The 17,214-nt window shown below is 41.1% G+C and overlaps 2 protein-coding genes across 11 annotated transcripts in view; one reads left to right on the top strand and one right to left on the bottom strand.

Moving 5' to 3' along the window:
- Positions 1-10,498, bottom strand: part of LOC109042420 (found in neurons) — a 58,210-nt gene extending 47,712 nt beyond the window's left edge. For 2 of the 10 annotated variants that reach the window (XM_072305886.1, XM_072305885.1), the window contains exon 1: positions 2,461-2,582. In XM_072305886.1, the coding sequence (XP_072161987.1) occupies positions 2,461-2,511 (51 nt within the window). In that variant the 5' untranslated portion in view covers positions 2,512-2,582. Of the gene's footprint in view, positions 1-2,460; positions 2,584-3,071; positions 3,256-10,280 lie in introns of those variants that run through there. The other 8 variants (XM_072305882.1, XM_072305887.1, XM_072305881.1 and 5 more) reach the window with 8 other exon arrangements.
- The window catches only part of LOC140225898 (cytosolic carboxypeptidase 6-like), a 35,498-nt gene continuing 21,741 nt past the window's right edge, over positions 3,458-17,214 (top strand). The window contains exons 1-3 of the mRNA XM_072305880.1: positions 3,458-3,680; positions 12,340-12,462; positions 14,669-14,793. Of these exons, the coding sequence (XP_072161981.1) occupies positions 3,671-3,680; positions 12,340-12,462; positions 14,669-14,793 (258 nt within the window). The 5' untranslated portion in view covers positions 3,458-3,670. The remainder of the gene's footprint in view (positions 3,681-12,339; positions 12,463-14,668; positions 14,794-17,214) is intronic.

Here is a 17,214-nt window from a genome sequence, read left to right as displayed (position 1 = left end):
TTCCAAAAACTCACTAAGTCCTAGCATCCGTAATTAGTAACGTTTAGCATACACTCTATCGCCTGGCTGTTGCTTAATCGCCATCGGCTATAAAAGGCTATAAGAAATTGTGTAGTCGGCTACAGAAGCTATTGTAAATCTTACAGCCGGCTGTAGGTCTATGGTACTTTGGAACACAGATTCTACTGCCAATTTTTACCAGGGAAGTGAATCAAATCGATCAAAACAGAGAGGACTCAGATTCTTTCCGATCTTTTTCCGATTCTTTTTCCGATCAACCAAGAAGAGTAATCTCACGATAAATATTGAACACATGGCTAGTATTCTCCCCTTTTTCTCTGGGCTTCCAAAATCATTTTTCATCAAAATTAAATTGAAAAAAATTAAGGATTTTCTATTTTTCAAAAGTCTTAGCATAAAAGCCTTTGATCCAGGACTAAACTCTGCTAAACTTTTTTATGAGCAGACCCTTTTTCTCCCATTAACAAGCTGATTTCCTCCCGCTAAAATGATGTCCCTTTTTGATTAATAGATGCACTGAAGAAAAACTCCGGCCGTGGAAACCGTACTTACGGGCTATACAGACATACCGGCAGCGTTCCGGGCTCAGGGGCCGAAAGTTCCGGGTGTAGCACTCGAAGCAGTCGAAGCTACGGCTCCAACACCCGGAACTTTCGGCCTAAGAGCCCGGATCGGTAACCCGGAAGTTTTTTTCTTAGTGGAAAAAGCAATAAACTTTGCGAAGATCAGTCAATGATTCTAAACCGACCAAATATCTCCTCCTCAAAAATTTTATCATGATCATGAAGTTTAGGTAGCACATCTATTTCGGGTGAAACATTTCGCATATAGAATTTAATGAAGTTACCGAAATTTGGAACATTTGTACGGTCCAATGGCCCATGCGTTCCGGTAGAACATGCGAGTACTCCTAATTTTCGAACAACTCTTATGAGGGGTATGTGACTAAATTCTTGACATATTTTTTGAGCAAACCCAACCATGGGATTTTGAAACACTTGCAAAAAACTAGAACCTGCTTTTTCGTCGGATCAAGACCTACGGTATACATGCCTGTTCTCGCGTATCGACCTGATTGCCTTAGATACCGTCCTATCAAAAATAACAATGGAATTTTAGCATCCGTCATGGAAGAACTTCTCAATTCCCAGCCAAAAATGATTCATGCTTTCGGTAGTGAAGTATCTGCCGATTTCTCAGCGTTGCTACCTTTGAGCAGCCAACTAAACGGTTCTACAAACTATTCAGACACACATAACATAATCTAACTACATCGGAGCTTATGACCCGAGCCATGTTTTTAGTAAACAAAATAGACTCTCGTCGTGGTGGAAGATATATCCATCAACCACAATCTGTATAGTTGTGTACGATCAAAGCATTAATCACAATAACCTACATTTTGAATTTTGACCATTGACCTTTTTTTCAAATGGACGATTATATTCTAATCACATTTTTCGTTTGATGTATTGCGAATAAGATTTATTTTATTCTTTAGACCTACAGGTAGTGTGTAAAAAATAATATTCGAGGTGGGTTGCACTTGGCGCTGAGCATTTAAATGGTGAAAAGTTGTGAGAATCAACAAACATCTGGCTACTACGCGGCCAGACACGGTGCACAGATCATTAAATATGAAAGCGGGATGGGTTTGGCTCTCGACGAGTACGCATGTCACTACTGTACACAAAGTCCGCATGATAATTCGGAGGGAAACCGTGATCAAGGGTGGAAAGGTTTACTCAATCGGGGGCACTTGCTGGTGAAGAAAGCGTTGCTACGTAGATACGATCCAAACTATTCAAAGGATCAGACGAAACCAGGAGACCAAACTAAGGCTAAGTACATACCTAAAGCACTGGGATTTCGGCATGATTCGAAAAGGCCACTCTACTATGGGAGCGTTGCAGTTATTCACTGATGTCCATTTTCAATGAAAATCTCGCATGTGGATAGGGTTTGCGGTTCAAACATGTGATTTTACGTCAAACTCTGGGGTGCTTTGGATATCTAGAGGGAAAGTTTATCGAGACCTTTTGAATTCTAACTTAAATGGCGACCGATTCGGCGCGCGTACCTACTCACGGCTGCTCAACATCGGTGACTGTCACTTGTTCTGTGGACTGGGGAGCTAGGTGACTGGTAATGGGTTGTGAAAGGTGCCCGAGACATTTGAAGTAATGTGTTTTTACCCTGTGCAACGATTATAGAGGTCATAGCTATGGGTTTCGAAGCCAGGTTTCGTTAGGGTTCCGACAGAGGCATTTCATTTCATGAGCCCTGCTTGGATGGATTTTGGGCTTGCGGACATGTTTTCGCGAGATGTTTTATCGTTGATTGCAGAAACCGCAAATCCCAAACACACGCAAGAGTCACAGCGCGGAGGCTCCCAATTAATACCATACAACTAGGGTGGTGACAAGAATGAACACTTACTCGCTTGCCCTTTAAGGAGCAGATATTAACGTCCGGAAGGCTCATAAACATTTTCCGGGGCCACCTTTATCGCTCGCATCGATAATGTTTGGTTAAACAACTACTAAATGTGTACTCTGAACGGGCGATCGTCGCAGCAACGGAGTAAATAAAAGAAAAACCACTTCGAAAAAGAGAAAATAAGGCTGACATAAATAAACCAACGAAGAGAACTTGAGTCGGAAAGAAGAGGAAAGGAACCAAACCGAAGAAACGCTTAGGAGAGCCCAAACATGAGCGCTTCGTAAACTTTCTTCGCCAACTTTATACGAGTGCACACCCAGCGAAATGGCCTATCGCGAAGCAGGCACGCATATAAGGTTGCATTCTCAAGATCGCGGCGGCCGATCGGGGAAGTTGGAGAGAGGTTTTCGGGGTTTCTCACTCATTTCTGTAATTTTAAGAGGGTGCAATGCGCTTTTAAGTTTATTTCCTGGATGGAGAAAGCAGCTCAGGAAGTGTAGCACTACCCCCTCCTCTCCCCTGATCGGGCGAGCGCGACCAAAGCGAGCAAAACGCTGCGTCAGGAAATCAAAAGAACAGAGAACGTAGAAAAATCAAATCATACATACCAAAAAAGAAGGATGGTAAATAAATACTAAAGAAAAAAACGAAACTAAAGCCGAAAAATAAAGTCCACGCAAGGACGAGTGGATAGTTCACAGAGCGGGCACGAAATGGACCTCAGCCTCTGGGCGCTCGAGTTGGGGGCTGCGCCGCGGCTCTCGGGCTCCGGCCTGGGGGCGGAAAAACCAAAATCGGGGTCGCCCGCCGACGAAAACTCACTTTTTGGGACACAGAACTTTCTCAAAAACCGGAGAGAGGACGCGGAGAGCGGTCTTGGGAAATGGTCGACGCGGAACTACTTTTCGGGCGGAGGGTCACCGGTATCTGATACGAGGGCGGCGGAGTGGGCTCGGCGAGGAAAATCGATTGAGGGGGTGTGCACTGTGCGCCCTCTGGGCGGCGCTGCCGATCCGCCCCCCCGCGCCGCTCCGAGGCGGGATTTAAACGCACGGGGCGGCAACGTAGCGTCGGCCGCTGTTCCAGCTAGGGTTGAGACTCCCCGAAAGCTGAGCTTGGCTGCGCGGACGAGTGCGGCGGGTAGTCTACTCGGAGCTTTGGCAGGCGCAGCTCGTTGGCCCTCCAGCCGGCGAGGCGGGTCCCTCGCATGGATTCAGGTCGGTAGTTGCCCACCGCACGCACTTGCCTGCACCGCCGCACAGCGCTCTGCACCAAACTTCTCGTTGCACCCAGCCGCAGTTGCCCACTCTCCCATTAATTATCGAAATTTGCAACCAGATCACACAAAAATAAATTACTCAAGTTAAAAAACTGATAAAACACAGCCTGCGAGATTAAGATCCGATTGAAGCGTCAACTAAATATAATACCACATGGTGCGACAATTTAAAAATCCGCCACACCTCTCTTCACTGTTTTTTATTCTGGTTCCAAAAATTGTTTGAATACTATTCAATGACTAAATAAATGGAGCACCTAAAATACCGAAATTTGATTTTAAAAAGCCAGATCACGCTCAAAAATTAAATACTAAACCGCAACTCAAGTTTAACAACCAAAACACAGACTTCGAGATTAAAATCTAATTGAAGCGTCCATTAGATACAATGAAGAAAAATTCTTTGAATAAAATTCAATTACTATACAAATAGAGCCTCTAAAATACCGAAATTTGATTTTAAAGATCCAGATTACGCTCAAAAATTAAATAGTGGACCGCAACTCAAGTTAAAAAACCAATAAAACACAGCTTTCGAGATTTAAATCCAACTGAAGCGCCCACAAAATACAATGACTACAAATGCGACGATTTAAAAATCCATCACACCTTTCTCCACTGTTTTTTGTTCTGGTTTTAAAAATTCTTTAAATAAAATTCAATGACTACACAAATAGAGCCCCTAAAATACCGAAATTTGATTTTAAAAATCTAGATCACGCTCAAAAATTAAATATTAGACAGCAACTCAAGTAAAAAAACTAATAAAACACAGCCTTCGAGATTGAAATCCAATTGAAGCGTCCACTAAATATGAAACCGACTGGTGCAACAATTAAAAAAACCCATCACACTTTTCTTCAGTGCTTTTCATTTTGGTTCAAAATATTATTCAAATAAAATTCAATGTCCTGGCGATTGGCATATAAAACACCGAAATTTGATTTTAAAAATAAGGAGCGTTTTGTATCATCAATGATTCAACTGCAGACAACATAGACACGCACCTCAAATGGGTTATTGCTAAAGTCAAAATTATAAATATTTATTTCCTGTGCGTGCTTTCTCCGGTAATTGTCCATTTAATCGTGTAATTATTTGTGAAATTATCATTCATTTTTTCCACGGACCAATAAGACATTCTACATAACATTTTAGAGCGGAATCTTTAATGGGATTCAGAAAATTCACTTAAGATCGTGGAAGGTTTCTTCTATCGCTTTCCGTAAAAATAAAAATACAATTAAATGCAATAAAGGTGACAGTCAAGAGTACAGATGTAAAAGGAAGAAAATGAATAGAAATAAGTAAAATGAGAGAGAACGCAGATCACAAATCAGCGAGAAAATAAGTATTACGACAAGTGAAGTATCGCATAAAGTATAATGACTTCACTTTAGCACGTGTTATTTCACTTATTCAATCTGCGAGGCTGACTGACGTTAACGAGGACTAAAATTATCACAGGATGAGGAGGGGGAAAAAACAAAATAATTTTTTAAAAAAAAAAATAAATAAATAAAAAAAAAACACGGTTAAGTGGTGTTTATGCAATTGAAAATGTTCACTAACAACCTCCAGACTTTTACAAATTATTAGTCCATCAGAGGATGATCTCCAACTTTTATTCATCGATTGATTATCTATGCATTTCTTGACTTTTTGGGATCGAAAAGCGTCGAATACCTCTCTTTGGACAAGTGCTTTAATTGCACAAGTACAGCAGATTTTAAGTGATAGCTTAAATCGCTTCGTACACGATAAAAGTGTTCTGGTGCGTATCTACAGGGTGTGCCGACAATTTCTCGCTGGTTATCATGATAAGTAAAGTTAACCTCCTTAATTAAACAATACATTTTTATTTCGCTCCTACTTTATTTGGTCAAGGCTGCAAATCGCAATGACATGTTTTCAATAGAGGCTAATTGGACTGCATTTTGCAATTTGGAGCTATAAATTCTGGCTCTTCTGGAAAAACACTTATGTGCATAGGGAAACTTATGGCACATACGTTGTTTTCAAATCGGGCTAGAAATTATAGTTCCAAATTGCAAAATGTAGTCCAATTGACAACCCTGCGCTGGTGCCAACGCCCCCGCGAAACCCGCTACGCACTCGCCTATAGTAAGAGCCCTTCCCATTCCGCTGTTCTCACGCGGTAACCCCCCCCCCCCCCCTCCCCTTAACTTCCTCATTGATATGCGATAGATTAAACTGCCCTTTTATTTTAACCCTTTGTCGTCGCCTAACTAGGCGCCCGCTAGGCCCATTCAGGGAATATTGTTTTTTTTTTTCACTGGCCATATACGTGCTTTATGAGAATTCGATTATGACCTAAAATTACGGAGCTTTAATGGTGGTCCTTTGTGCCAACTTTGAATGAGTTGGAGGTATTGAATTTTGATTTTATCATCAGCATCTGGAATATTTTTGAAAGTTTATACATTTTCTGTAGCGCTGAACGCCTTTTTGGATCGAAACTTTTTTTCAATTTGTAGGGGCGCGAAAAAGTTGAGGAACCAACTTTAAAAATAAATCGAGGAATGCTAGAACTGCAGAGTCTATGTAACATCGAAAAGGCAGCTTCTAAATCGTTCCTGTATTAGGCTTTAGGGAGTTTGCGACAAAGCATCAGAAAAGAGGACGAAACTGGTAATAATTTCATAATACATTACTAAGCGGGAACAGGGGACCGTCATAATCTTTTACAGACAGAATAGAAAATCGTCAAAATGCGCACCTTTACAGTACCTGAGTACCTACAAAACCTGTGTTTTTACAAATTCTTATTATTGAACTATTTTATGTCCGACACAAATTTCACTCGAGTGCGACAAAATACGTATTCAATATACTAGCATTAATCCCTTCTTCCGTTTTTAATTTTTACAAAAAAGAAAAAAAACACCGGGACATGAAACTTGCATTCCGTTAAATGCGTTTTTAAAAACAGAGTTACAAAATTAGGGACAATTATTTTAGTCAGGTAAGAACTAGTATTATTACGTCACTCGTACCTATTATTTTTTAAACAAAAATAAGCTCGCACATTCAAGGTGCTGCCTTACATGTCATTAAAAAGGCAATTCATTACTTAACATACTAACCATGACTATATTTTCAAAACTGTCGAGTTTAAAAAGAAAGATCGACGGAGAACGCAGATTTCATCTCAGTTTCCTTCCCTTAGATCTTACACAATTAGATGCGGTATTTAGGAAAGATAATTACTAATTGGATCGCATTTAGCAAGGAGGAACACTGGAAAAAAGTCGCTTGGATCTAGAGTCCAGACTCTTGAAAACAATGACAAGAAAAAATATTCTTGATTCAATCGGATCTGTGCTTGAATCAAAAGGAAATCCACTTAAACTAAGAGGCTTGGCTCTCGGTTTAAGCAAAAATCCGATTGAATCAAGAGTATTTTTTCTTGTCAATGTTTTTAAGAGTCTGGACTCCAGACCCAAGCGACATTTTTTCCAGTGAACCAGCACAATTACTGTGATGTAAAAATGTTGCTTCGTCATATTTTTCAAAAAAAATTCCCAGAATAGCAAATAGTTTTTGCTTCCCAACAAAAAATTAATAAATTTAAATGAGTATAATTGTGTACATTTTAATATTGTACATATATTGAGTATTTTTAAAAGGAAAGAAGACGCTGCGCGGTGTTGGAAACACTGTGCTCGCGCTGGTTCCTTTTTGCTGAATGCGATCCAATTATTGGCTATTCAAATTGTGGCAAATTGCCAAGTTTGCAAAAAACAAGGTAACAGCAATAAAACTATGGCAAAATAAATCTCTCACCGTGTTAACAGACAACAAAAGCGCTTTGTATTCACACGTGAAACCTCACTCAACCAATATCCACCACGGGCTGACCCGCGAGTCAGAGACCCATACTTAGAAAAATATTATTGCACCCAGTGAAAGGTTGTCAAAATAACGCAAAAAGTCCCCGATACTCGACCCAAAGTTGCATAAAAAAATGAATCTGCGAACGACTCGGCACTTACGCTGTATTGAAATTAGCATAACGACTGACCACGCGACGTGGGCACCGCCGGGAGAAGGGACGAAGGGTGATTCGCCCTCTCACCCCGATCGCAACAAAAGCAGGGTTGCCAATTCGTAAAGATTCATCCGAATTTCTCGTATCCAAACGTTCAGATTCGCGGATTGCAACATTAAAACCGGCTACATCATTTACGAATTTTGCCGAAATTGCGTAGAGCTCCCTGCAATATTCTGTTAAGTTCTGCGAGGGATACGCGAATTTTGATGCACAATTTGAGAACCCTGCGATTCACGTCATGGCAACATGCGATGTGTCGATTGCACGCACCGTTTTTCTTTTTCTGACGCGCACCCTAGCTGCACTTTTTAATTAATCCTCTAAATAGTATTGAATAAATATTCGCCCTCGCGACGAATGGATGAGGAGTTTTGAACCGTGAAAAATATAATGCAATAAATGCCCTTCTAACAGATGTGACCTAAATTGGTTAGCGCTCTGTAAAAAAGAGGCATTCCTATCTGTCGAGGTTTTGCGCCGATTGGTCCGGTTTTTCTCATGCGATTTTTTCGATTTGGATGCATATAAAAAAGTCCTCCAATTTATTGGGGAGAGCCTGTTCTCCGCAATTACTTGGCTACTTTGTTAAAGTATTAAAATTGTTTTTCCATGTCAAAGTTGAAGACGCGACCGAGTTAGCATAGAGTCTATTTACGAGTCGAGTTCGACTATATTTCATTTCATTATACTCCAATATACTCTAAATGACTCTTGCTGCACCTAAAAGGATTGTTGACACTAAAAAACTTTGATTGCCCTTAAGTGAGGAGGACATTTGACTCGATTTACGAGTCAATTGACTCGTGATTTTTGTCTTTCATTAGGGGAGCAGAATAGTATTGATAAGACGGTGCAGGTGGACTCTCTCCAGATCTGTAAAGGTCTGGAGTCAGTTACTTTTGAGTTACTCCTCTCAAAGTATCATGCAGAGGAAAGGAGTGAAGGAAGAATTATACATCCAGAAAATACCCCTTGCCTAGTTTAGCACCAAAAACACATCTACATTTGACCAAATTCTGCAGAGCGGACAAGCACACACCTAGAAAATTGTTGTAAGGATGCGGGGAAAGACTCATTTTCTCCTCTCAAGGGTCTACCGCTATCGAGCGGCTGTTTACGCTCACAACTTTTGGGGACGGTGGGGCCTTCTGGCTTTTTGGGACCCCCCCCCCCCCTCTTAGGACCCTTTAGCAGTGCCTGCGAGAATGAGACAAACTTTTTGGAACTTTTTTTCGTGGGGTATCTTTTAGTGCCTACCCTCGAAACCTTCCCTCGAGGAAATGATGAAATTCGCGTACTGCGTTTTTACAAGTGAGGTTCAAACGTGTTTTTTCCTTTCTTCGGGGAAATTCAGTCCAAAATTATACTTTTTATTTTCAGATCGACACCCACGGATGCGATAAAACATCTTAGAAATAAACATCTTAAATGCGCGTCAAAATGTGACAAGCAGTTGCAGCGTATGTAAACCTTTACCCAAGACTGGGTTAAATTTTTATGGAGGCGATAGGCTTTAGTGACTTAATGGTTCGAATATCGCACACATACGGAGCCACAATTGACGGGAATTCCATCGTAACTTCTTCAGTTTTTAAACTATTTTGAGAGCGATTTTTTCAAACAAAAATATTCCATATCACATTAATTTTTACAAGGGGAAAAAATCAATTCAAAGAAAGTTGAAAATAATACTAACAACAAAAATTTCCTCATGCATACGAATATACTGCTCTAGTCACGCTTTGCACACATTAAAGCTCCATAGAAAACTTTGATACATTTCAAATTTTTGGGGCAATTCAGCTTTTTTTGTGGGAGACCTATTAAGTTTACCCTAGGCTGAGGTCAAATAGAGGAATAGGCTGAGCTACTTCATAGGGGATTTCTACATTTAAGACAGTGAAAATTTCTTCCTCGTGAAACCACAAATAGATACGTCATTTCATTTTAAAAAAATATTAATACGAAGACGTTCGTCGAGTCCAAGTACTTAAAACACGTGTAAATGTCTCTGGTTGTTGTACTCACTGGGCCAACTTCCACATTTGTGTTATCTGTTCGTGCCTCTGAACATAATTAGCATGAGGCACTATCGGAAAAATTTCACAAAAACAGCGGAAAATATTCCGCAAAGGCTTTAAATAGCCTGTATTGAGGTAAAAAATCCTACATTTGTTTACAGTACACTTAAAACATAAGAGGGCAAACTTTAAAACATAAAGTTCAACGAAGCCTATATGGTGGACTTTCGACCTAGGCCTCCTAAAAACGGACTTTTTTATACATTTTGATTCGAATATTTTAGCGGAAAATATAAAATTTGCATGTACCAATTCGAATGAACACTTTAATTGAAGCAAGGGTTATGCAAGAGAAACAAAAAACCAACTTAGGCATACAACAAAGGCATTTTCCAAGCGATTGAAGTGTGAAAAATAAGGGGTAGAAATATCAAAATTTTACCTTCTCAACGTCAGCAGGCGGGGAGACATACTCGAAGTTCGTCATCTTGGCGGAGGATGTATGTCACAAACTTAATAATTACAATAAAATAAAGAAAAGTACGGACGAAGGTGTCGGAAAAAGGGACGAAGCACAAAGCCGAACGTGATCGCGGCGCGAAGACACGAGAGTGTGGCGACAGGCGGTCTGCAACAGGCGTCCGGATCGGTCACTTGCGGTTCAAGGTTAAGGATTCACCTGATATCGTGATCATCGTGATAACGCCTTCGCACGCTTCACCTGCATCGGGCTATCGGGTTTATCACCGGAGGAGCTGGCGGGAGCTGGTGGTCATCTTTCTGATTTGGCAGACAGCGCGGTGCCTGTCGGCCCCTTGTTGCCGTTCCGGACCAGTTATTGCCGAAATAAATTTTTCCAAGAAAGGAGGGGTAGTCATTAGAGGCCAAAATCGGCCCCAACCTAGGCCCAAAGTATCTGATCAGCTTTGGAATGCTGGTAACTCTATAGCGTTTTTTACAGTCGGAGGTTTATTCGTATATAACAAGAGAAAAAAAAAATTAGGCTTATCATTAGATCCTCGCAGTGAGCCATTTGGCCATAAATATGAATCTGGAAGCCGACGGTCATCACAGCCATGGCCGGATTTGTCTTTTATCCGCTCCTGTGTTGGGTTCTTCTAGAAACATCGCGATTTTTTTGGAAGAGGAACCAGCATTGTCGTTGCTGGAAGTTTTGGCAGGCTATTCTCCAAAATTGGTCTCCTCTGCCAACTAACAAATATCTAATACCTAATAACTAATAATTAATTTTTTTAAGTCTCTTCCTTTCCTCTACCATCTCCTTTTTTATCTTTTTGATCTAGGAGAGGGACAATTGCCCCCTTCTCCCCTAGAATTCAGCAGAGTGAGTTATACAGGCGTAGGCGTTGATGTTCGCCTCCCGTTATTTTTATCACTTAATCGGGATTCGAGCTCTGATCACCCGCAATCAGTAGCCTGTTTACATCATGTGGTTAGAAATATCTGAGCCAAAGCTCATCAAACCATCAGTGAAGAATTTAAATGTTATCACTGTGAGATTCTTGCTTTTTGTCAGTACAGGGGACTGGAGGATCGTGAAAGCTTTCGATGGAACACAATCCTATAAGAGATTGTGTTATTTTTAATCGGGCTGAGCTTTTCACCTAAAAATTGCATTGATGTAGCAATATTATTATGTTGTAAAATAGAATTTGAAAATAGAGAAGAAATCTTCGCAACGGTGCTAAATATACCCCCCCTTTATATTCTTGCGTTTTTAGCTAACAAGTGTTTACCCTGAATGAGGAATTCAAATAAGGGTGAGAAACATGGGTGGATCTAGAACGTGGGCCGGGGGGGGGGGCGCTTGTTCCCTCGAAAATCTACTGAGCCCCTCCAAAAAAATGTGAGGTATTTTGCTAGGAAAGTATGTGACATATCTTTCATCTTTATAATTGTGATTGGAACAATTTTTCGGCGAGAATCGAAATTGCTCCTGAGACGACTCAATTTGTCAACATTTTCCCGGGGAGGCCTCAGACTCCCTGAAGATAGGGAAATCCTCTGCCCCCTTTTAGAGCTGGGAAAGTCCTACAGATCCCCTCGGTTCGTGGTCTATTAGTGCCATCCTCAGCCTCCCTTAATTTATTGATAATATGCCTCTCTGAGCCCCCACAAACATTTCCTAATTCCACCCCTTGTGAAGGATTATACAGTATTCCGAGGGCTGATATCGGCTGAACTCTTACAACAGAGGTATGAAATATGAAACGAAAATTGCAGAGACACACACTCAGTTTTTATGACTCCTCTTTAAATTGTCTTTCTTTTTTTTTTTAAAAAAAAAAGGTTCAATGACATCTCGTGAGTGCTTTTGCTTTCTCGAGGTGACAAATATTCTTGTCATCATCATTTATTTCCGAAATTTTCGTTGGACTGGTAGAGCAGTACTCGACGCTTCTCATAATTTTTGCGATATTGAACGCAACAAATTGAATCTATTTCATCTTATGCTGTTCCTCCTATTTTATACTTCATAGATAGCGAAGATAGTGAAAATGAAAGCGGCCTCGGAAACGTCACTCGGGTGGTCATGCGACCTCCAGGTCACAGTGGGAAGGCTAAAAGAGGTCACCTCTGTTTCGATGCCTCCTTTGAAACAGGTAAAATTGCATGGGTTTGCAGTAAATTGATTTCGAATTTAAGACCTTGCTTTAAAAAAAGGTATACACTGAGACGCTATTCACGAGTTGGCGAGCCTAGTGCTGCTGTATTAGTTTCTTATACCACGGTCTAGAATTCTAAGCAAGTGTTATGCCCCGTCGCACAGTGGATCGAGTCAATTAGAGAGGTCGGACAAAATTTTAAAACTTTAAACGGTTATAACTCCGTTTACACAAGACTTTGGGTTTCCTCGTGAAATGCTCCTTTTAAAGCACCCATTGAAATTTAAAATGTGACGAAATAAACATTAGAATTTGCAGTTTTAGGGGAAAATTTCATGTCCGACCTCTCTAATTGTCTCGATCCACTGTGCGTCGGTCAAATTCCCCGGTCCGCAGACTGGGAAATTTTTTTGGCCCGTCCGTAGATTAGCCATCCCCATTGCCCAGTTCGCGAACTGGCCGATGTTTTTGTCCAGTCCGTGGACGAAGTTCCTGGACTGATCGGTCTAAGGTTTAAAAATTATGCCAACGAGGCCGATTATCAATTTTAACTGCGATCCATTCGCTAATCAAAGAATATTCTCCTTTGACCAATCTATGGCGAATATTTGTCGAGATTTTTAACGAAACTTACAAATATCGAAATAAAAATCAATTTAGACAAATTTACAGGTTACATGAATCAAGGTAAAATCAATTTTTTTCAATTCATTTCACGAGGTTTTAATATAAATTTACGAGTTTTCCTACAAACTCGTTATTCGAGTAAACGAAACGATCAATAGAAATTTCCATTAGAAATATTCAAACATAAACAACAACATTTCATTTTTTTAATTCTCTATTAGAAGTATCTCCGAAGAGGCGAGAAAAGCGAAAGTGCCTGCAATTTTGAACACGCAACACGCATATCCATGGAACACGAATAGTTGCACCATGCAAGGCGCCGCAACCAACTCACAATCAGTGCAGTATTCGTAGGTTGACATAATCAACGATTTGAATCGGCTAAGTGCCAAAAATTATAATACGACAAAAACAGTAAAACACTTTTTAATAGACCCGTTCTAAATCTCACCTTGGTAAAAATTGGCGATAGGAGCTGCGTTTCAAAATATCATAGGAGTTCTTATAGCCGACTGAAGAAGGCGATAGAAAATCATATAGCTGGCTGTAGAAAGTGGAAAAAATCATACGGCCGGGCTACACGATGCGATAAAAAATTAAACAGCCGGGCTATAGTTCCTGTCGCCGGGCTTTACACTTTATCGCCATCGGCTATAAAAGGCTATAAGAAATTGTGTAGAAATTCGTGTGCTTTGTAAATCCGCAAGTTTGTACGGAATCACCATAATATTTACAAAACGCACATTATATTTTCCTTTACTACATATTTGTTTTCATCAATTAAAATGAGAATAATCCATACAGAGTGTGCAAACATTTCAAAGTCATGAGTTGAACACCGCTGACTCCACGAGATTAAATATTAGAAGCCTAACACAAAGCGGAGCGGCGGCGCACTGGCGCCTACAAACCTAACAGGGATACTTCACGCACTGCGCAATGCGTGAAGTATCCCTGTTAGGTTAGTAGGCGTCAATGCGCGTCTCGCGCTGGCTGCCCGCCCGCCGCGCTGCGCCGCAGCGTACCATTACCACGGCGCTTGAAGCAACTATTTCACACCAGAAATTGCACAGTATCGTACGACATTGAAGGCGCTCCAACATATTAGGAATGGCAGGTATCCTTCAAAAGTACGGAGCTTCCCTCGCAAAATAAATCAAGATACTACGGCCCAAAAAGAGAGCGGTAGTCCAAAAACTCACTAAGTCCTAGCATCCGTAATTAGTAACGGATAGCATACACTTTATTGGCAGGCTGTGCTTAATCGCCATCGGCTAAAAAAGGCTATAAGAAATTGTGTTGCCGGCTATAGAAGCTATTGGAAATCTTACAGTCGGCTGTAGGTCTATGGTATTTTGGAACACAGATTCTACTGCCAATTTATACCAGGGCAGAGCTTTCAAATATTAAAGTGATGAATTAATTAATCACATTAGTATATAGTCTACGATTTAAAACAGGCCTATTATATATGATGTATAAGTATAACATATATAGATATTTTTGAAATTTTGAGCGAGATAGATGTACAAATTCACACGAAGCTCACGCTATAATAGTCAGGTTTTTTTCGCAGGTAACCTGGGGCGTGTGGACCTGATAAATGAATACGAGTATGATTTGTTCATCCGGCCTGACACTTGCAATCCTCGCCTTCGCTTCTGGTTCAATTTTGCCGTCGATAACGCACGCATCGACCAGGTAATAGTAATATCAGTACGTTGCCGGGAAATTGGCCTTCTGGGGCATAGTGAGCCATTCGGTAGTTAAATTGTGAAAAGTCTAGAGAGATTTCCATGCTTGTCCTCTAGATTGTATACACCACTTCCCGCGATCCATAGAGAAAAAAAAGGAGGTGTTTGCATTTCGGGCATCTTGGAATTTTTTGATGACTTGATGACGTAGGTGGGTACAGGCGACGTTTTTATCCTGTCGATTTTCTTGGAAATGGTGTAATTTAAGGAAAAAAGTCATTCTATGAAAAGTGCTTGAAATTATATAATGAGTTGATTTAAGTAAAAAAATCGGACATTACGGTCCGTTTTTCATATTTAGCTAAACGTCGCTGTACCCACCTACGTCATCAAGTCATCAAAAAATTCCAAGATGCCCGAAATGCAAACACCTCCTTTTTTTCTCTATGCCCGCGATCACTCATTTTTTTCCCTTCACAAGGACCATGGCCAGATTTTTACATAGGCCGTCGAGGCCACGGCCTGGGGCAGAAAATTTTTGGGGGCTTCACAAAATTTGGAAAGGTGAAAACTAAGATAGAGCATCGACATTGCCGCACCGCCTCTCCGGCGCGGCGGTACCAGAAGCATTATATGCAAAATTATGACTAATATGTGTGGACTGAAAAGTACCTAAGTGATACGAAAGGCTGAAAATCTGCATAAGGCAACCCCCCCCCCCCCCATCTTCTCCTCCGAAGTCGTGGGGACGGCAAAATCTTGACGGCATAAGGGCGGTATAAATAATATATACATATTTTAACTTTTACATGTTGCTTTTTTGTTTAAAAAATAAATGGAAACGCAAACGTTCGCAACCTGCAATGCAGTTACGTGTTTTCGGACAATCAATACTGTCAGCGCGTGTGCCAGCACCGTGCATCCGAGGAATGGGGCGTTGCATCACAACAAAGTCGGCGTTGCCAATATAGTCTATAAAAGCTCACCCCGCTTTTCCCTGCAATATAATGACAGCTTTGATGATCATGAAACATTTTTAAAAAAATCAAATTTAAGTCATATCACACTTGTCGGTTCATACAAACTCAAAAGAAACGAAGCTAAAAATAGAATAAAATTCTAGAAATTCCCCCACGATTTTTCTGGCGCACGAACCGGCAGCCGCGTTGAAGACAGCTGACGCATAAGGTCAACGGCTGCGTAGAGTAGACAGATCAGCTGAGCGGCTTTTAGCGGAGGGTGGCCTAGGGTTGGCGACGGAAGGAGAGAGGCGAGGGGTCGGGGCTGAAGGGACTGCGGAGGGGGGGGGAGGGCTATCTTTTACGCGAGAACATGGCGGCGCAAGCTCGGACCCGGAACCGCGGGCTAGGGGTGGAGAGGGTGGAGTTTCGGCGGATTCGCGGTGCATCGCCACCCCCCCCCCCCCCCACCCCCTGCGGGCCACGATCCCGAGTGCAGCGCAGCATCCGTCTCGGGGCGTTGTCGGGGCATGGGAAACTGCGGAGACGCAATCTCCAATCTCAGGACACGCGTCCCCAACGAAGCAGTGGCGTGGCGTGAATGATCGATTATCGATATTCCCCCATTTGAATCCGTGGTAAAGAATCGATTATTAAAGTATTCGCTGCGAACACCCTGTGTATCGATCCTTTTCCACAGATTTAAATGGCATAACAATCGATAAATCGCAATTCACGCCACGCCACTGCAACGAAGAGCTTTTGCCTTTGCTGTGGTTTGCTCCGTGCGAGAAGGATCTTGAACCGATGCACTTTGAGAAACTATGCACACGTTTTTAGGTTTTTGAGGCTTCGCATTTTGCGTGTTAATTGACTAAATTAAATTGAAAAAAGAGAAAGTCTTGCCTTTGCACGCTATGTTGTTTACCATGTTGTTATATGAACTTTTGATGAACAACATAGCGTGCAAAGGCAAGACTTTCTCTTTTTTCAATTTAATTTTTAGGTTGATGTACGGATTCTGCAACTTCTGTCGTTATGAAATAAATTTGAGAGTCTAGACTGCCGTGCTTAGGAAGAACGCTGTATGAACCTAAAGAGGTTGCCAAATTTCTTTTGATAAAACTCGAATTTCTTGGGTAAACATATGAATATTTTTCTTCCAATTTTTCAGATAAGTTTGATCGCAATCTCGCCAAAAGTTCCTGAAAGTTTCAAGGGAAAATATTCGTAACTTCCCTCAAAAATAAACGTTTAATTGGAGGAAATTTGGCAACTATCGAATGTTCAAACGACGTTTTTCCTTAGCACGGCAGTCGGAATAGTCTCGATCTCACCACTTTCACTGCCGCATTATGAAAAAAAAGATTGAAAGAGTGTTACAAAAGAAATCGACTCCGTACGATAAGTTTACCTTTTCAAATTCGTAGTTTTTGTTTCTTTTTACCGAATTTACCGGGAAAAAATTG

This window comes from Bemisia tabaci, unplaced genomic scaffold (assembly GCF_918797505.1).
Source record: "Bemisia tabaci unplaced genomic scaffold, PGI_BMITA_v3".
NCBI lineage: Eukaryota > Metazoa > Arthropoda > Insecta > Hemiptera > Aleyrodidae > Bemisia > Bemisia tabaci.
Note: the sequence above shows the minus strand (reverse complement) of the source record. Positions and strands in the feature narration are given on the sequence as shown.